General features: G+C 44.3%; 2 protein-coding genes across 3 annotated transcripts in view; one reads left to right on the top strand and one right to left on the bottom strand.

Annotated features, from left to right (window-relative positions):
* GPATCH8 (G-patch domain containing 8) overlaps positions 1-7,375 on the bottom strand; it is a 170,791-nt gene extending 163,416 nt beyond the window's left edge. The window contains exon 1 of the mRNA XM_075846342.1: positions 7,266-7,375. The gene's annotated coding sequence lies outside the window, so the exon portion shown is untranslated. The remainder of the gene's footprint in view (positions 1-7,265) is intronic.
* Positions 7,376-7,460: 85 nt separating this feature from the next.
* The window catches only part of MEIOC (meiosis specific with coiled-coil domain), a 40,015-nt gene continuing 26,290 nt past the window's right edge, over positions 7,461-21,185 (top strand). The window contains exon 1 of one of the 2 annotated variants that reach the window (XM_075846347.1): positions 7,461-7,693. In XM_075846347.1, the coding sequence (XP_075702462.1) occupies positions 7,667-7,693 (27 nt within the window). In that variant the 5' untranslated portion in view covers positions 7,461-7,666. The remainder of the gene's footprint in view (positions 7,694-21,185) is intronic. The other variant, XM_075846346.1, reaches the window with a different exon arrangement.

Below are 21,185 nucleotides of genomic sequence, written 5' to 3'. Positions count from 1 at the left end.
GGAGGGAGGGGAGGTGAGGGGTTAATGAAAGACATGTGCTGTTTTGTAGACCCAAGAATTTTATCTATTTTAGGTCAAGTGTAATGCAATGAGTTTACAGGCAAATCAAGTTGTAGGATTGCAAACCTGAAAAAGTTTCATAACTCCACATATTAAAGTCAGGTTTTTTTATTGTGTTACAGAGTGACTGTACTAAAACTCTTAGTGTGTCATAGTGATATATTAATAGCATTGATCGGTGGGGGTCTGGGGGCGGAGACCCCCACCATTGCTGAAACGAAGGTGAAGAAGCACTCAGTTAAGAACTCTCCATCTCCGTCTGTGATCGGCTCTCCTTGTCAGCCTGAGAAGGGCTCACATAAAACTGTTATGAGCCCATCTTCAGCCTAACGAGGAGAACCAATCACCACCGAAGATGCAAAGAACTGATCCGAGTGCTTCTTCACCTTCGTTTCAGCGATGGTGGGGGTCTCTGCACCCAGAACCCCACCGATCAAAACTTCTGATATATCTCTATGACATATCAAAAGTTTGCTGTAAGTACAGTTATTCTTTAAGTACACAACTTGCACTGGGGGCTGTTTGTGTGCATTTCCCTGCACAACTTTAACATCCGGCAGAATTATTATTGGCTCCGGTACTAGAAGCATTAGGCCTTGTTCACACAGTGGTCCAAGAAAGGGCATGGACGCATCACAGACGCCCAAAGCTCATTGATGCATTTGGGGAGCGAAGGTTAGCCCGTCTGGTCTGATTCCACAGAAGAATTACTGTAGCACAAAAGTTACTGCTGGCTTTGATAGAAAAGGGTCAGAACACGCAGAGCATCACAGCTTGCTGCACACCGGTCAGTGTCCATTATGACTCCTGTCCACCATCGGAAGCGCCTACAATGGGCAGGGGAGCATAAAAACTGGACCATTGAGCAATGAATGAAGGTGGTTTGGTCTAATGAATAACATTTTCTTTAACCTAATATGGATGACCTTGTGTGTGTCATCTACCTGGGGAAGAGATGGCATCCGTATGCACTGGGGAAAAAGGCAATCTGATGAAGACTGACCAGAGCATCGCACAAGTTTCTGCTTGGAAACCTTAGGGTCCAGGCATTCATGCTGATGTTACTTTGACATGCACCACTTTCCTAAACATCGTTGCAGACTAAACACACCCTTAATGGAAACGGTTTTCCCTGAGTGGCAGTGCCATCTTTCAGCCGCATAATGCCCCCTACCACACTGCAATAATTGAGGAACATGAGAGTTCAAGGTCTTGACTTGGTCTCCAAGCTCCCCAGATCTCAATAGGATCAAGGATCCGAGGGATATGCGGGACAAACAAGTCCGCTCCGTGAGTGCTCACCTCGCAAATTACAGGGCTTAAAGGGAATCTGTCAGCAGTTTTGAGGCCTGGGGAGGAGGTGGGAATTGTAACGATACCTGTTGTCTTGGTCATGCAAGTTGCAGGACCGATCTATAGACATTTAATTCCTCCGGTGCCGCAGTCTCAGTGCCAGTCTCTGTTCTGAATGACGGCTCTAGCGTCCAATCAGGAAACCACTAGAGCTGTCACGCAGAGTGGCTGGCAGCGTTCTCTAATGAGAAACCAGGAGCTCTTGCACATCCAGAAGTAACCTCAGTGGCACTTGCGGGGTTAACTAAAAATTGATTTCTTGGACCTGCAACTTGCATGACAGAGACAACAAGTATTGTTACAATGCCTATCCCTATCTAGCGCTGTCAGCCATTTTAAAGCCTCAAAACTGCTAACAGGTAGCCTTTAAAGGATCTCATGCGAACATCTTTGTGTCAGATACCACTGGAGCCCTTCACGGGTCATAGCTGTTTTGGCGGAACTACAAAATATTAGGCAGGTGGTTTTAATGTTATGGCTGATCGATAGATTTATTAGACAACTAAGTTGATAGGATATGGCATCAAGGTCCAATCAGTGGGGGTTCAAGCGATGTGTCCCCTCTTTGTAGAACAAAGTCGCACCGGAGCTAAAAACAAAAAGCTCTGTGTTACTTTGACTTATTTCTGTTCTGTACAGCTTTTTTTAAGAGAGCGGAGTTGACAGGAGCCGAAGGGACATAGCAATTTCCCATTTCGTTTCTGTGAGCGGCAGGGGTCACAGCGGAAAGACCCCCACCGATGGGACATTGATGGCCTATGCAAGCTGTAGTGGGATAACCCCTTTAAACCCAGGATCATAGTGTGCCGTTTTTGATGCAAAATATAAAAGGAAAGCATTAGACTTTTATTTAAAATACGCAGCAAACTCACAAGAAATTCGCAGGAAAAAAACGCACCCAAAAGGTGCGTTTTTTGGTGCGGTTTTTACGTTTTGAGGAGTAAATCGTGGCGTTTTCATGCTGCGTGTTTTGGTGCAATTTTCCTCTGTACTAGGCAGATAGAATTCACAAGCGGAAAAGCAAGATAAATTGACATGCTCCGGATTTTAAAATTCGCTCCGCAGGTCAACTTAAGTGCGGGAAAATACTGCAGCGTGTACATGAGATTCCCTGGATTCTCATTGTCTATGCTGGTAATGTATTACGCTGCGGTTTTGTATACGCGTGACAAAACCGCTCATAATATATGCATCATGTGCATTGACCCTTACATTTATGCTTAGAATTTTCATGGCCAAACAAGTTAGGCCTTATAACGTGTTTCACATCCGTCTCACTGCGTAAAACTCACGACGTCCTATACTTGGCCGTTTTTCAGGCATCACGCACCCATTGAAGTCAATGGGTGTGTGAAAATCACGCACGGCACACGGAAGCACTTCCGTGTGATGCACGTGATTCGCGCAACAGTAGATAAAATCACGCAGCCACGCAGCAAACACGTATGACACGTGGAAGTGCAACGCGCAAAAACGCACACATTTGTGTGAATAAGGCCTAAAGAGGAATACTTTCATGGCACTTCCTTTGCTGTAGGTAATAGTAAAATGCACATGGAAAAGGATTGTGTCTCCTCTTTATGGTGCTGGAACTTGTGCTAACACGAATTACCCTGCAATGTCACAGACATCCAGAGCTATGACAGAGCATGTAAATACGTGCTCCACCATTACAGAGCTCTGTGGCAGAGATGACAGATTTGTTACCAGATCATCTCCCTTCTTGCAGTTACCACACTTAGCTTAGGCTCAACATGTTTTTCCATATAGTTGGCAGTATACATCTGGAACCAAAAAAGAAGTATTCAGACATACACGGTACAATACAAAAAGAACAAGGAGTCATACATTCCTGGCAAGATTTACTGTATGTGAGCTACACAAAGCAAACAGATATAAAAATATCACAGCAATACATACACTACACATCTATCTGTGAATATCACTGTAATATAGAATATATATTGATTATACATATATATGGGATACACTCTGTAGGGCATATACAATAGCCATACATAATGTGCATAGGTTTGCGTTATACGACCAACATCATCATCAAAAAGGTATGAGTAGCCACAAAAGAGATGGGCACAGAAAGTGTTACTGCCAGTGCAGTTTCTAAACAGGAAGAGTCAGCATACACGCCAAGCGCTGAATCAGACTACCACTGTCAAAGAAGCCCTAAAAAATGTAAAACGATAGGTCCTACATAGGTACCCTAGACAAAGGGTCTTACTCAATGGTGATGCGTGGTCTTTGTGCCCAAAATAGAGCCACGACGCGCGTTTCGCGTAAATAGAAAAAGCTATTTACGCAAAATGCGCATCGGGGCGCTATTTTGGGCACAAAGACCACACTTCACCAATGGGTAAGACACTTTGTCTAGGGTATCCTTTAAAAAAAAATTATCTTTTATAACGGCCTTACTTCATATATTTCTTCTATTTAGATTCTGTTCCTGGTTTTGGATTAAAAAAATGCATACAAAATCTTCAGCAAATCCACACTGTGGGAACCCAGCCTTAAAAAAACCAAAAACTTTTGACACGACAGTGACATGTCAGAAGTTTTGATTGGTGGGGGTCTGAGCACGGAGACCCCCCACCGATCACTAAAACGTTGTAACAGAAGCGCCCGGATAAGTGCTGTGCCGATTAGTTTCTGATCAGCTTTTCTCATAGCAATGGACGAGCCCGAACATAGCTCGCTCAGCTTTCCAAAGAAAGCCAAGAAGAAACTAAGCCGCACGGCGCTCACCCGACCGCTGCGTTTTAGCGATCGGTGGGGGCCTTAGACCCCCACTGATCAAGCCTTCTAAAAGGTCACTATGACTGTCAAAAGTTTTAGAAAAGTTTAGTTACCCTTTAACATTCATTGTTTTAAACATATACTGTAGGGTTTTCTGATGTTCAGCTAAACAGCAGTTTTACCCGCAAAACCGTGCGACCATTAACAATCACACTGCTCTTTAGCTGCAAAAGTGTGCGCCTATTAACAATCAATTTGATAATTGAACTGATTTGCGGTAAACCTCATGCCGGCGCAGTTTGACTGCATGACGGCCATGATGTCTTGGCTGCTCTGTGTGGCGCTACCCTTAACGCTGGTCACACACCTATAAAATAAATATTTGGATGACTGTTTTAATGATCTCAAATTGTCATTTGTGATGCTGAACCTGCATTTCAGTTTACAGCTTTATTCTTCTATATTGAATGACTTCATAAACTGAATTTACCAGCATATTTCTTAAATAGTAATTAAGTTTCTGTCTTGTAACATGAGATGTTTTAGCGAAATTCCTTTACTGGCTTTCTGAAGAGTGCTTACTCCCTCTACTGGCGACTTGCTTAAACGACTAGTGTATAGTCTATACTGCCGATGGCTCATAGAGACAGTGTCTTGCTAGTCTCCATGGCTCCTGTATGCAGGGCGGCCACCAGCGTTATATCGAGTTACGAGCCGTCGGCATCACTGAGTGTAGGCAGACCGCGCTGCAGTTAGAAGCAGAATCGGCAAATACAACGTTATTTAGAAAAACTATTAGGGTATGTTCACACGGCCTATTTACGGACGTAATTCGGGCGTTTTTGCCCCGAATTACGTCTGAAAATAGCGCCTCAATAGCGCTGACAAACATCTGCCCATTGAAAGCAATGGGCAGACGTTTGTCTGTTCACACGAGGCGTATATTTACGCGCCGCTGTCAAATGACGGCGCGTAAATTGACGCCCGCGTAGAAGAAGTGACCTGTCACTTCTTTGGCCGTAATTGGAGCCGCTATTCATTGACTCCGATGAATAGCAGCGCTAATTACGGCCGTAATTGATACGGCGTTCAAGCGCCTGCACATGCCGGTACGGCTGAATTTACGGGGATGTTTTCAGGCTGAAACATCCCCGTAATTTCAGCCGTTACGGACCCCCGCCGTGTGAACATACCCTTATTGCGCACCCTCCTGCACTATAATTGTTTTTCAGATAAAGGAGAGGTACGCTTTAAATCCAGGGCTAAACCTAAACTTTTTGTAATGCTACTGATTGATTGGAACTTTTGAGCTACAGCTGCAGTCAAAATGAATACATTGACTTCCATGCAATACTGTGGACTGCTGCTGTCACTCAAGAGTTAAAAAAAAACAATCAGTATTCCGGCCAACAAACCACACCAAATTGTGTTGCAGTTTTTCGGGTGGAAAACAACTGGTCAAAAAAAAAACCACAAAAAAAAACCCCCTATACTTACCGTAGTCATGGTGACGTGTCACTCTGATGTCCCGTGATTGGCTGCAGCACTCACATGGGATGAAATGTCATCCCAGTAGGCTGTCCTAGAAGTATAAGCATAGTGATCTGGGCAAGTATCTTTTTTTTTTTGAGTTGCGATTCTTGCGCCAAAATATTAGGTTTTCCGCTGCAAAAATCGCAACATCTGCCATCTGTTGCAAGTTTTACCTCCCCTTTGAATTAAAATGGGAAAAACCTGCCACAGAAAAGCAGAGATTCCGAAGCATAAAATTTACATGCTGCGGATAAAAAAAAAAAAACGCACCGTAGACCAGCGCTTCTCAAACTGAGGCCCCCCCGTATTAGACTTTCCATAGATTTACCTGCACCAGTCTTCTGTATGAAAAAGTGGGCTACGTTGTATAAAACTTTTAGGCCCTGTTCAAATGGAGTTTTTTGCAGGCAGAAATCATCTGCCTCAGATTTCCTTCAGGAATTTTGAGGCAGATTTTGAACTTACCTGCCCCTTTTTTTTTTTACTGAGTTTTTTGCCCGCGGCCATTGAAGCTAATGCAAGTACTGCAGGCAAAAAAACGCTGCGAAAATCGCTCAGAAATGAGTCCCCGTCTGGATTCTGCCGCCGCCGAAACAGGGGTTGGGAGACCACCGTTCTCTATATAGGTGCGGTGTTTATTTTTGGACAAACATTTGAAGTGTGTCACCAAGCGTATGCCCCAGACGTATGCAGCTGTATGTCTATACAGCTGCATATATCCGCCATTGATGGAAACCACCGGCATCTGACGGAGCCAGTTGACTTACAATGGGGTCCGCCAGGGTTCTGTCGTAGCGTACATGATATTGATGGGAAGAATAGTGCTCTGCATGCAGCTGCAAATCTGACAGGATTTGCAACGGAGACTCCAAACGCAACCACCGATGCAAAGGTAGACAGAGCCTATGTGCTTTTCTGTCAGGTTTCCAAAACGTACAAACCTACACCGACGGAAACCAGAGGTTTCCGTTTCAATCACCATAGATTTCAATGGTGACGGATCCGGTGTCCGTGGTTTCCGTTTGTCTCTTGTGCACCGGATCCGTCGTTTTGCCGGAAGCAATAGCGTAGTAGACTACGCTATGGCTTCCGGCAAAACGACGTGTCCGGTGAACAACAGACACAAACAGAAACCATGGACACCGGATCCGTCACCATTGAAATCTATGGTGATTGAAACGGAAACCTCTGGTTTCCGTCAGTGTCAGTTTGTCTGCTCAGGGTCCCGTTCTGACGGAAACCTCAGACGGAACGTCACGAAGCCTTAATAAATAAAATAACCGAAAATATAGAAATCTAATGGACTTATTATAAGGCAATGGGAAGAGAACGAAAACCAAATCAGAATAAATCCATCATATGTGTCACACTGCGAGGACTTTGTGGGTTTATGCTTTTAGTATGTTTATATAAAGTATAAAGAAAACATGCACAAAATGAATAAATGTGTAATAGTAAATAAATATATTATTTAAAAAAATAATCTATGAGGTAATATATTAATATAGATGTACATGAATAATAATTTCGTTAATATTATATCAATGTTACACATGGGCGCCCCGTACTTTACTCATACACTTCAGACTCGTCTTCAGAAAACCGCCATTTTACTTCACAAAGTCGAGATATTTATCAGCTAAACCCCCGCCTTCCTCTCCAGCCAATCGCCGGCCGGCCTCCACTACGCTCTGCCTTCTGGGCGGGAAATTTGGACGTACCTATCCACGCGCTCTTCCGCTCAAGTAGCAACGTGCCAACTAATCACACCGCCGGGAAACAAGGATTGTCCAATCAGAGCTCCCTGTGCCCTGGTATCAGCCAATAATCCGGACCTGCTGTAGGAGGGGGAACAGTTGCTAGGGCAGACTTGAGTGACGAGTCTTACGTCGTAACGGCCGCTCGGGGGCGGGGCTAAGTCTAAGTAAAATACATTGCTACGTTCCCCGGTATACAGTTTGCCGCCTGAATGGAGACTGACGTGTGTGATATGGAGGTGAGTAATAACTCTCCCGATATACCGGCTACGATGCGGACTTGTTTACCGCTTCCAAGCGGTGTTCTTCTGGTTGCGTCTAGAATAGAGTTGCCCCTGATAGGTCCTCCGTATAACCCCTCCATTCTAGACCGTTCTAGTGAGGGGACTATATTGGGGTTACTGGAGGGAGTACCTACCAGGAACAGCTCCACTTAGACGGGTCACTGCTGAACTGACTAGATTGGAGTTACTTGCAGGAGCTCCCCATAGAAACTAATGGACTTATTAGAAGTCAATGGGAGAAGAAATAGAAATAATCAGAAGAAATCCATCATATGTGTCATGGATTCTGTGACAATAGACGGATCCTGAAGGTCAGTCACAAGTGGCCACATTATAAATAGCGCTGCAGAACAGTTCTGGTATATCCACACGTAGCGTAAACACTGCGCATCATTGCGGAAAATCCGCAGCATAGGGGCTCGCCCGTACGCTCCGGAGTTGCTGCGTTTTTTCCCGGCAAAAGTAACGCTGAAGAATACAGTAGCAGCAAAGTGGATGAGATATAACAAATCCCACCCACACGCTGCGCAAGATTTCCGAGCCGAAATTGACCTGCGGTGCGTATTTTTTGCACCAGAGTGTCAATTCCTGCTATGGAAAGTGTGCAGAATTGCGGCGTTTTTCAGAGGAGGAGATGTCACCATCTCCTAACATTGGGAAAAACGCCGCAATTTCCGCACTATTTTCAGCCATAAAAACCGCAGGAAATGGTGTTGCGAATTTTGGGGCGGAAAAGCTCCGATAATGCTGCAAAAATCGCAACTGAGAAAATAAAAAAATATTGTACTTAAAGAGTCTGTCACCAGATTATAAGTGGCCTGTCTCCTACATAAGGAGATCGGCGCTGTAATGTAGGTGACCGCAGTGCTTTTTATTTAAAAAAAAAATAATCTATTTTCACCACTTTATTAGCGATTTTAGCTTTATGCTAATGAGTTTCTCAATGGACAACTGGGCGTGTTTTACTTTTGACCAAGTGGGCGTTGTACAGAGGAGTGTATGACGCTGACCAATCAGTGACCAATCAGCGTCATACACTTCTCCCCATTCATTTACACAGTGCATAGGGATCCTGCTAGATCACTATGTGCTGTCTTATACTGACACATTAACGATACTGAAGTGTTTAGACAGCAGACATCCCGTGGAATGTCTATTCACAATCCCTGCACTTCGTTAGGCCTCATGCACACGACCGTAAAAACTCCCGTTATTACGGGTCGTAATCACGACCCGTAATAACGGGCTCATAGACTTCTATTGGCGACGGGTGCCTTCCCGTTTTCTCACGGGAAGGTGCCCGTTCCGTTAAAAAAGATAGAACATGTCCTATTTCAGGCCGTAATAACGGCACGGACAGTCCATAGAAGTCTATGGAGCTCTCGTAATGACGGGTGGCTACATGTGTGCACCCGTCATTACGGCAGCGTTGCTAAGCGACGTCGGTAAATAGTCACTGTCCAGGGAGCTGAAAGAGTTAACTGATCGGCAGTAACTCTTTCAGCACCCTGGACAGTGACTACCGATCAGTATAAACCTGTAAAAAATAAAAATAAAAGACGTTCATACTTACCGGCAACTTCCTGCTTCCTCCAGTCCGGTCTCCCGCCCGTTGCCTTGGTGACGCGTCCCTCTCGACATCCGGCCCGACGTCCTGGATGACGTTACAGGCCATGTGATCGCTGCAGCCAATCACAGGTCAATCACAGGCTGCAGCGGTCACATGGACTGCCGCGTCATCCAGGGATGTCGGGCTGGATGTGAAGAGAGTGACGCGTCACCAAGACAACGGCCGGGTAAGTATGAATTTCTTTAACTTTTATTACAGAAAAGGCTGTCCCTTCTCTCTATCCTGCACTGATAGAGAGAAGGGGCTGCCGATTAGTGCAGTGCTATTTTGCCGCCAAAAACGTGCTCGTAAATACGGGTGGAATACGTGTGACACCGGACCCATATTTACGAGCACGGGTTCGTAAATACTGGTGCAAAACGGGTGGAATACGTGTGACACCGGACCCGTATTTACGCCAGTATTTACGGGTGGGAAAAAATACGGTCGTGTGCATGAGGCCTAACTGTGTATGTGGTAGTTACAGCAGAGGAAGCGTAATCTCGTTGTAACCTGTCATTCACAGCGTAATCTCGCGGGATTACGCTTGCTCTGCTGTAACTACCACAGAAACATTAACGAAGTGTCGGGATTGTGAATATACATTCCACGGGATGCATCAAAATAGCTACGGGTAAGTATAGATTTTTTTTTTGTTTTCCGTAGTGGATTTTCCAGACTAAAAATTCCACCACAATTTGGTTAGGTTTTTTGGCCGAAATTCCCTGCCGGGATCAGGGCGAATACGCGGTGTGCTTTTACGAAGCGTATCCGCCCTGTGTGGACATAGCTTTCTGAATAGGAATGGAGTAAAAAAACATGTCGCCCATACATCGTACATATATATCTGTAGACCATTTCTGCTGCCATCATATGAATGTTTAGGTTTACTTTGTTGGCTATAAATAATTTTTTTTTCAAGTATGGCACAATTTAGAGCATCAACACCGCAAAACCTATAGGGTTATCCAGGTGCGATATCTCCACATCATGCAAAACAAAAGTTACATTTTTTTGTTTTTAAAAATTGCATGTGATTTTATTTTTTTTTTATCCCATAGGAGGACATTGAAATTACATTCAATGTTGTGCAAGTACAATATTGCAGGATGTTGCAACTTTTGTTTTGATCCATCAGATTAGAACAGCAGACATTAACCCCTTAGTGACCAAGCTATTTATTTTTTTCTTTATTATTTTTTTTCATTCAAAGAGCTATAACTTTTTTTTATTCTTCCGTCGACATAGCTGTATGAGGACTTGTTTTTTGCAGGATTAGAATTTGTACTTTTTAATGCCACCATTTTGGGGTAGACATTTTTGGATAGGCCTTTTATTAACTTTTTTTTGGGGGGGGGGGGGGGCGGGAATAGAAAAAAACCCCTGAAATTCTGCCATAGTTCTATGCGTTTTAAATGGACACGGTTACCCTGTGCGACGTAAATAACATGTTACCTTTATTCTATGGGTCGGTACGATTACGACGATACAACATATGTAGGGGTTTTTGATGTTTTACCGCTTTTGCACAATAAAAACACTTGAACTAAAATTATTTGCTTTTGCATCGTCACTTTCCAAGAGCCGTAAGTTTGTTTTTTTCCATCAATGTAGTTATATGAGGGCTTGTTTTTTGCGGGACGAGATGTAGTTTTGATTGGTACTGTTTTGGGGTATGTGGGACTTATTGATTAACTTTGATTATGACTTTTTGGGGGGCAATGCAGTTTTGTTTTTTTACGTTCACCTTGCGGTTTAAATTACAGATTAACTTTATTGTTTGGGTCATTACGGTCGCGGCGATACCATATATGTGTATTTATCTTTCTTTTTTTACCTTTTTAATAAATAAAACCACTTTTTATGGAAATAAATGGATTTCTTTTGTTACTGTAATTTTTATTAATCATCTTTATTTCACATTTATTATTTTTATTTTTTTTAGTCGCACTAGGGTGCTTTACTATGCGATCTTCAGATCGATGCTATAATGATTTGGTATACTTCGTGTCAGTTCACACAGATTTTATTGGTGCCGATTTTGAAGCGAAGACAGAGTCGGAATCAGCGCTAAAAAAAACGTCCTAAATCGCCCCTTATTGATTTCAATGGGAGGCAGAGGCTTTTTTTCCCGGGTGGCTCTTGGCTGCTTGCTGAAAAAAGCTGCATGTTCTTTTTTGCAGCGGTTTCCGCCTTTGACCTCCCGTTGAGATCAATGGGAGGCAGAAAAAAACCTGCGGCGCTAGCTTCTCAGCATTTTTCATTTTGTTTTTGTTTTGCCTGCAGTCCTTTCATTAGAGTCAATGGCCACAGGCAAAAAACGCATCGAAGAAAAAAAAAGCACAGGCAATTCAAAGTCTGCCTCAAAAACCCTGAAAGAAGGCGGGAAAAATACAGCTAGAAAATTACTTAAAATTGTGCGATTTTACTTGTGTGATTCACGTTTTTACACACAAAATCACAGTGCAATAGAATACAACTGTAGTTCTTATAAGGAGGCCCTCCATTCAGCAACTCCATTCTACTGTAGCGGTCTCTACTGAACTGACTAGAATGGAGGTCCATGATCTCTGTATAGACTGGAGTTGTTATGAGGAAGTCCTCCATACAGCATCTCTATTAACCCTCTATTGATCAGTTCAGTTGCAGCAACTTATGGGCAGTTATATAAAAAAATTGCGAGAGTAGATCTTGTCTTTTTTTGGACAAAAAGTCTACGATCCGAACAGTTACTTGTAGAGTAAAATTTTTTCCAGTTATCTGAATTGCTTTGATTGAGTGATGCGAGTTATACTTTTGCACATACTCAATTTGTCTCAAGACATAAAAAAAGAGTTAAAGTGTGATCTATCATTGTGGGTGCAAGGTAGTCAGGAGCAGGGGTGTAGCTATAGGGGGTGCAGAGGTAGCAGTCGCTACCAGACCCTGGAGCTTAAAGGGAAAGGGTCACGAAAAAAAAATATTTTTATATGTTATTAAAATAAATCTTATTTATTTGTGTTTTTGTGTGTTTTTGCCGTTCCATTCACTATAGCGTACGCCGTCTGTGTGGGAATGGCGCATGCTCCGCTCCCACACAGTCCAAAAGGAAGGTCTTCGGCAGAGCGACATCCGGCGCCATTTTCATGTGGACCGGAAGCTGCGGCCAGACAGTAAGATGACTACTTCCGGTCTCGGCTTCCGTCCGTATGTTCAGAAGCAAGGACTAGGAGCGGAGGCGGCAGGAGCAGGTAAGTTATGTTTGTGTATGTTCGTGTTATACTGTCTGATTACCACTGTATCTAATCCTCCTACACTGTGCATTCGCTCAAAAAAAATGGTGGCACACCGTGTAGGAGGTTTGAACATTCAACCCCCTCCTTTCTCCTTGCACTAGCCAGGATAAAAGGAGGGGGGATTGTTTGAGGACACTAGAGCGAGTGTGTCTTCTCCAATTTTGCAGCATAAAGCAATGAGGTTTCTTTACCACATTGCCAATGCTGCAATTTTGGGAATTTCTCCCTCTAGTGACCAGCACATGGAAATGTTATAAATTAGAATCTAATTTATAATATTTACAGACTTGTGAAAAAAAATTTAAAATTAGAACAAACGTGCAATCACGAACAGTTTAACTAAAAAAATAAAAATAAAAATTTCTAGCGACATACTCCCTTTAAGGAGGCCCAAAGGCCTCTCTATAACATAAGACACCAGTATTATAGATAGCACACAGTTGGGGGGCCCAGGAGCTTCAGGTAACCCCTCTGGTCAGCAGTATTTAGGTGTTAGGCTTTGATCACATCTGCGCTACGGTATTCATTCCGTCAAAACGACAGAAACCTTGCACAACGGAGACAAACGGAAACCATTGGCACTGGATCAGTCACCATTGAAACCTTGGTTTCCGTTTGTGTCAGTCGGGGTCCCGTTCCGACGGAAAGCTCCGACAGAATGTCAGAACGGGACCCTGGCGCAGATGTGAACGAATCCTAAACTTTATATAAAGAACTAGCTTTCATACCTAGTGTTGCTCGGGATGTTGACTTACGGTATAGATAGAGTAAAAGATCACTATTTAAATACTCAATTATGTGTTGTAAGGCCCCAATGAAACGACCGTAGAATTTGTGCGTAATTACGGGCCCATTCACTTCTATTGCTCATGGACACCTTCCTGTATATTTACAGGAAGGTGTCCGTGCTGTAGAAAGGCTCCGAAAAAGATGGGACATGTCTATAGGACTTTATATGGGAGCACGACCCGCATAATAATTAGAGAGTATTAAAAGTTAACTTACCTGCTTCTTTCTCCAGTCCGGCCTCCCGGGATGACGTTTCATCCCATGTGACCGCTGCAGCTACTCACAGGCTGCAGCGGTCACATGGATTGCCACGTCATCCAGGGAGGTCGGACTGAATGTCGAGGGACGCGTCACCAAGAACGGTACGTATGAGCTTCTTTTACTTTCAACGTTACGTATGAACTTTTTACTTACTCATTGCTTCTCCATGCATTTTAGTCCCTCAATTATACGAGACAGGACAACTGTACTGCCTCTGTGTAAACCTGCTGTGGCCAACATCGCAGTGCTGCTGTGTTAGGCAATTCAGCGAGGAATAATGTACGTTGCAGCCAATTATGGGCTGCCACGTCATCAATAGGGGTCGGAGCCTATTCCCTGATTTTAGATCAATGAAAAAAAAAAAAAAAAAAAAGTCGGGCTTCAAACAAACTTTCGAAAATATATATAAGACAGGGTAAAATGTGAAAGCATTAATGATAGATTGGGCAGCAGGAAAGAAATCAAGCTTGCCTAAGGGCTGTTTCCCATAACTGATCGGCCGATAGATACGGTCCGTGCATCAGCCGCATGTCCCGTCCCGACCACAGTCCATATTGATGTCTCTCACAGCATCATACTGTTTTATGATGCGGTGAGCTTTCGAATTACCATGGCTGTATTGTACAGTATTCACATCATCATGTTGACTTCCTGTTCATATGAGCCATGCTCGGCACAGGAAATGTGTCCGACACACAGATTGTATTTCTTGGCCCGATCACAGTCATGTGAAACTGGCCTTACAGGTAGAGAAATGTGTGTACAGCACATGAACATACTTTCTCCTCGGGGCCTTGATCAAAGCTTCACCTTTCTGATCTTAGCTGAAGATAGCTCCATTGTTAAAGTACTCTGCTCAAAAAAAAATTAAGGGAACACTAAGGGGTATGTTCACACGCAAACGCAAAATAGGTCTGAAAATACGGAGCTGTTTTCAGGCGAAAACAGCTCCTGATTTTCAAACGTTTTTGTAGCAACTCGCGTTTTTTTACGGACGTTATTGGAGCCGTTTTTCAATGGAGTCAATGAAAAACGGCTCCAAAAAACGTCCCAAGAAGTGACATGCACTTTTTCGCGGGCGTCTTTTTACGCGCCGTATTTTGACAGCGACGCGTAAAATGACACCTCGTAGGAACAGTACACCGCAAAACCCATTAAAAGCAATGGGCAGATGTTTGTAGGTGTATTAGGGTTGTTTTTTCAGGCGTAATTCGGGGCGTAAAACACCTGCATTACGTCTGAAAACACTGCGTGTGAACATACCCTTAGACGACCTGTCAATAGGTCATATGAGTTGAAGTGGTTAACTGATCTGAATAGCGCTGTCTCCCTGATTTCAGCGCTGTTTTTATTTTTTCCCATCGACCTCCCCATTCCAGAGATATGGCCCACTGTTGCGTTGGCTCCCTATATCAGTGTTTACCAACCAGGCTGCCGCATCCCTGCACCTATATTAGTTTGATGCCTGCACAAGACGATGGCAAATATCAGCGGTGCACAGGGATCCAGTCATTGTAATTTGGCTGCTATAAAGGGCAGCTCTGCCTCTTCCTTTTCGCGCACTTCAATAGGAGGAGGAAGGAGACTGGCGCTGGGGTTGAAGCCGTCCCTGAAAGAGCACTGTAGGTCTCTTTCCTGACGAATCCTTAAAAAGGGCAACCAACTATTTTACTAGTAAATAGCTGGCCGCCATTTAACTCTTGGTCATGCAAATGACCAAGAGTAACCCCTCTTCATTGCGTGACTGAGAGCAACCGTACAACAGATCTGCACATGACGGCGCGTCTCACCTGAGTGCAGGGACTCCATAATTACAGAAGGAGTCCTGCACTCTGGTGCACGGAGCCCTTAGGTGCGCCACAATTGAGGTGCATCTCCGGGGCTCTGTGCGCCAAACACCGGGGTTACTAGAGTTTATTGGCCTACTAATTTGCTGTAGTTAGCCAACAGGGCGTAAACTACCTTCGTACTGCCTTGCGCTGATTGGTCAGCATAAGAGGCAGGGAAGCTAGATCCACCCCGTTGGCTAACTACAGTAAATTAGCACATAGGGAGCAAACACAACAGTGAATAAAATAAATAAAGGAGAGTTTTCAAGGAGTGCTGCCTTCATCTCCTTTTTTTTGCTGCAAAGGGACCATGGATCTGGTCTTTTAACCCTGTAATGACCGCCATTCAGGGGACTTCTGATGCACCGCCTTTCTCCAGCAGTGCTTCAGAAGAATGCAGTACTGTGCACTTGTGCAATGCCGGTGACCAGGCGGTTGCCACAGCCTTGGACACAGGGCACTGATTGGAGACCAATAAAGTTGCCTCTTAGATGCCGTGGTCAATAGCAACCAGGTCTACTATAAGCATCTGCCAGAGGCATGGCCTAATAGTAGGGCTGCGCGATTATGGCGTGAATCAAAATCACGAATAATTGAACATGTATTTTCGATTACGATTATTTAGGTCCACACCCCTTTTTGCATGAGACGCCAATAAATATTTTTCCCCTGAGCCTTCTGTATATAATATACCCTGACACTGTCCCCCACACAGTATAAGGACCGTATTTTCATCTATCCCGAAATACTGTCCGTAAATACGGATCTGTAGTCATCCGTATACAAAAAAAAAAGTGTGTGTGTGTAAATTATGTCATCAGCGTGTTGCATAGCAACGCTTCCATAAATATGGACGGTATACGGATGCACATCTGTAGCCGTCTGTATTTACTGGAGCTTCTATGGAAGAGTTCTTGCCGTAATACCGGACAATAAGGCTGGGTTCACACGACCTATTTTCAGACGTAAACGAGGCGTATTATGCCTCGTTTTACGTCTGAAAATAGGGCTACAATACGTCGGCAAACATCTGCCCATTCATTTGAATGGGTTTGCCGACGTACTGTGCCGACGACCTGTCATTTATGTGTCGTCGTTTGACAGCTGTCAAACGACGACGCGTAAATGGACTGCCTTGGCAAAGCACTTCTTTGCAATGTAATTTGAGCCGTTCTTCATTGCATTCAATGAAGAGCAGCTCAAGATTACGGGCGTCAAAGACGAGGAGGAGATTTTACGTCTGAAACGACGCAGCTGTTTTCTCCTGAAAGCAGTCTGTCTTTTCAGACGTAAAAGGAAGCTAGCGTGTGCACATACCCGAAGACAGGTTCCATAATTTTTTCAGCACGGACACCCATCCGTAAAAATACTGAAAGCTGTCCGTGATAGAGCTGGACGATTATGACCTAAATCAAAATTACGATTAATTGAACATGTAACCTCGACTGCGATTATTGAACGATTTAGGCCACACCCCCTATTTGCATGCTACGCCATTGAATTTATATTTATCCCCTTTATACTGCTCTTTAATAATATACCCCCGGAGGCTGAATACAGAAGGTTTAGAGCCAGAGGGTATACATACAGCATGTATATTGTATATCAGGGGGTATATATTATATACAGTAGAATACCATTCCACTAACACTTGGCTCAGGCATCTCAAAGTCAGGTTCTTCCCGACGAGTGTGTTCTTAATCGTCGAGGTCCTCCAACCCAGCTTCTTTTCAGCATCAAGAAAACTACACAAACAATTAAGAGTCGCAATTTCTAAGAGAGGAATCACAGGCCTGTTTTACATACTATATGTGATCTGCGACGGCTGACCAAAACAAAGTGGACTAGCTGTAATTAGCGCAGTGGGGGGTGGGGCACCACTCTTGCCTCAGGCAGGGCCCACCGGCTGATTTGGTGGGTCTGCCTGTGCCTCAGCAGCCAGCCTGAACGTGCTGTAACGGATAATCCCTGCATTCTAGGCAGCCATACCTTCGGCTTTCTGGAGGAGTAGCAGTCACATTGTGCCTGTTCTGCCATTGGCTATCCCAAACGTCCGTAACTGTCACGTAGGGTGCGTGGGCCGTACTGCCTTAACGGTATGGCAGCTGGCCAACAGGACACAGGTCAAAGACTATAGTTCGTATAGGTGTACCCGTGGCAGCTTCAGACAGTAGCAAGGCAGGCTCGGATGGGACTTTGGCAGCAGGCGGACACCAGGTGTGGTGTAACAGGACAGGCGTGGTACAAAGCACAGCACGACTCCAACTTAATACGCACTTGACCAGGATAGCATGGGATACAGGAACGGGAAACACTGGGAACTAGAAGACACTTAGGAGACCATTTGCAGAGACAAACTAGGGTCATAACAACAACGCTCAGGCAATGCGGGAAGGGGCTAGGCCCTTATTATAGCCCATGGTGCTCATGGGCTAATTTGACACTTTAACTCAGGTGTTCACGCTGGCCCTTTAAGAGCGTGCATGAGCACCCTACGGGACCCAACCGAGTGAAGCGGAAGTGAGCGCTGGCGTCTCCTGAGGAGGAGATGCAGGCCAGCGCTCACTGATCCATGGCTGCGGCCGTCAGGAGGTGAGTAAACCTGACGGGCCATGGGCATTACAAACTGCTGTCCAATCAGAATCGCTGATATGTTAATCACATATCAGCGATTCTAATTGGATAGCATACAGTTACTGACGGCAGAGGCTGGGCTACATGTAATAAGCGAACCAAAATCGAAGAGGACGTTGGTTATCTGCGCTGATTTTCAGTTATTTTTCGATTAATTGCCCAGCCCTACCTAATAGGTTGCCTCAGTGTAGAACTACAAAATAAGTTATAAGTGTTTGATCTCTGGGACCCCCACCAATTGAGAACAGGGGTCTATTGAATGAACGGAGCGGCGGTCGCACATGCATACCGCCTCCATTTATGGTCTACGGGACTGCCAGAGATAACCGAACATAACGCTCTGCTTTCCCTGGCAGTACCATAGAGAATGAACAGAGCGGCAGCACGCATGCTCGCCCGCCACTCTGATCAGTCAGGGATTTAGGCCCCCTGTTCTCTTGATTGGTGGGACCCTCAACGATCACACACTTATTACCTATCCTGTGTATAGGCGATCAATTGTGGCAGAATAACCCTTTTGAGGTCCAAAACACGTGCAGTATTAAGACGGGCACTGTAATTACTTTGATTTTTAGCCTTGTGCTGCTATTTTCTACATTTCAGTCTAGTGCAGATTCTTGGTCAGTCAGTCCACAGTCTAGTGCAGACTCTTGGTCAGTCAGTCAGTCCACAGTCTAGTGCAGACTCTTGGTCAGTCAGTCAGTCCACAGTCTAGTGCAGACTCTTGGTCAGTCAGTCAGTCCACAGTCTAGTGCAGACTCTTGGTCAGTCAGTCAGTCCACAGTCTAGTGCAGACTCTTGGTCAGTCAGTCAGTCCACAGTCTAGTGCAGACTCTTGGTCAGTCAGTCAGTCCACAGTCTAGTGCAGACTCTTGGTCAGTCAGTCCACAGTCTAGTGCAGACTCTTGGTCAGTCAGTCCACAGTCTAGTGCAGACTCTTGGTCAGTCAGTCCACAGTCTAGTGCAGACTCTTGGTCAGTCAGTCCACAGTCTAGTGCAGACTCTTGGTCAGTCAGTCCACAGTCTAGTGCAGACTCTTGGTCAGTCAGTCCACAGTCTAGTGCAGACGCTGGCTGCCGCAGTTCAGTCCACAGTTTAGTATAAACGCTGCCGCCGGTCTGTCCACAGTCTAATGTTAATGCTGTGGTTGTTCTACAAACTAGTGTAAATGCTGCCATCGGTCAGTCCACAGTCTGGCGGTGAGTCCACGGTCTAGTGTGATTGCTGCTGTCGGTCCAGTCTAATGTAAATGTTGCAGTCGGTCTTTTTTTTTTTTTTTCAGCCTGGAGCCCTGCCAACAGTTGAAAACAAATTTTGCGTAGATTTGTCCCTTACCTTGTCACTTAACTCCAGCTGTATAAGGGAGACAATGACATTTGGGTATTTATTATGTGTTGCTTTCACTTTAATTTTAAGTGAGCAGAAGAGGTAAGGTTCGATGTTAACCTCTTCACGCGCTGCGCCACAACTGTACATCGTGCTTGCTTCCTGCACCAGGACATACAGTTGTGGAACGGTTCCCGGCGCACACTGTCTTAACGGACAGTGTCCGGGAAGCGGGAGGTCAGCTGTCCCCGACAGCTGACACTCCAGTCTTGCGGGTCAGTGGACCATCGGCGCTGATTTTGGCAATTAACCCCATAAATGCGGTGACTGATTGCGATCGCCGCATTTAAGGGGTTTGAAGCACATCGGCAGCCCCCATGGAGTGATTGTGGGGCCTGCCGATGCTTGTTGTGGCAATCAGAGGCCAGAAAATGGCCTCCGGGTTGACATGTACGGAGGCCTCGGAGGAGCAGCCTCCGGCCGGTCCTCCGGTCAGTGTCGCGTCACAATGACAGTTAGAACACATTACACTACGTAGGTAGTGTAATGTACTCTAGCAGCGACCAATGCTGCAAGTCTAAATGTCCCCTAGTGGGACAAGTAAAAAAAAGGTCATAAAAATGTTTAAAAAAAAAAAAAAAAAAAAAAAGTGTAAAAATAAGTTATACAAACAAAAAATGCATTTTTTCCTATAAGACTCATTAGAAGAAAAAAAATTAACACGTTAAAAAAAGTACAAAGTATCTGGTATCACAGCGTTCGTAACGACCCCAACTAAATAACTATAATGTTTATTTTACCGCACGATGAACACCCCCAAAAAAAAACAAAAAACAAAAAACTAGACCAGAATTGCTATTTTTTGGCCACCCCCCCTCCTAAAATAGAGAATAAAAAGTGATGAAAAAGTCGCATGTACCCGAAAATAGTACCGATAAAAACAAGCCCTTACACAGCTTTGACTAAAAAAAAGTTATGGCTCTCAGAATATGGTGACACAGAAAACGTATAGAAAAGTGATTTTATTGCGCAAACGCTGCAAAACAAAGAAACCTATATACATATGGTATCGCCGTAATAGTATCGACCTGCAAATAAAGTAAAATTGTCATTTATAGCGCACGGTGAAAGCTGCAAAATAAACGAAAAAACATTGTCAGAATTGCTTGTTTTTGGTCACATGGCTTGCAAAAAAATTGAATTAAAAAAAAACGCATATTTCTCAAAATGGTACCAATGAAAACTACAGATTTTCCCGCAACAAATAAGCCCTCACACGGCTCCGGTGGTGAAAAAAATTAAAAAAGTTCTGGCTCTCAGAATATGGCAATGCAAAATGTGCAGAGGGTTCAAAAAGCGGATAAGATCGGGCGCCATTTATCAGTGCAACACCGGCCACATATCTATGAATTATTATTTATTTACCACATTATTATACCCTCTTATTATACCCTAATGTACTCCGCACAGATTACATATGCCCCCACAGTATAAACTGAAATACCAGCAAAACCCCAAACAGAACAACTACCAAGCAAAATCTGCACTTCAAAAGCAAAATATTATGCACTAAAATGGCATATCAGTGGAAAACTGCAATATTCACTTTGAACCATCCGCTGTGCATAAACCCCATTGCACACTATGACTTAAAGAGGCTCTGTCACCAGATTTTGCAGCCCCTATCTGCTATTGCAGCAGATCGGCGCTGCAATGTAGATTAC

Source organism: Rhinoderma darwinii, chromosome 13 (assembly GCF_050947455.1).
Source record: "Rhinoderma darwinii isolate aRhiDar2 chromosome 13, aRhiDar2.hap1, whole genome shotgun sequence".
Lineage (NCBI taxonomy): Eukaryota > Metazoa > Chordata > Amphibia > Anura > Rhinodermatidae > Rhinoderma > Rhinoderma darwinii.
Note: the sequence above shows the minus strand (reverse complement) of the source record. Positions and strands in the feature narration are given on the sequence as shown.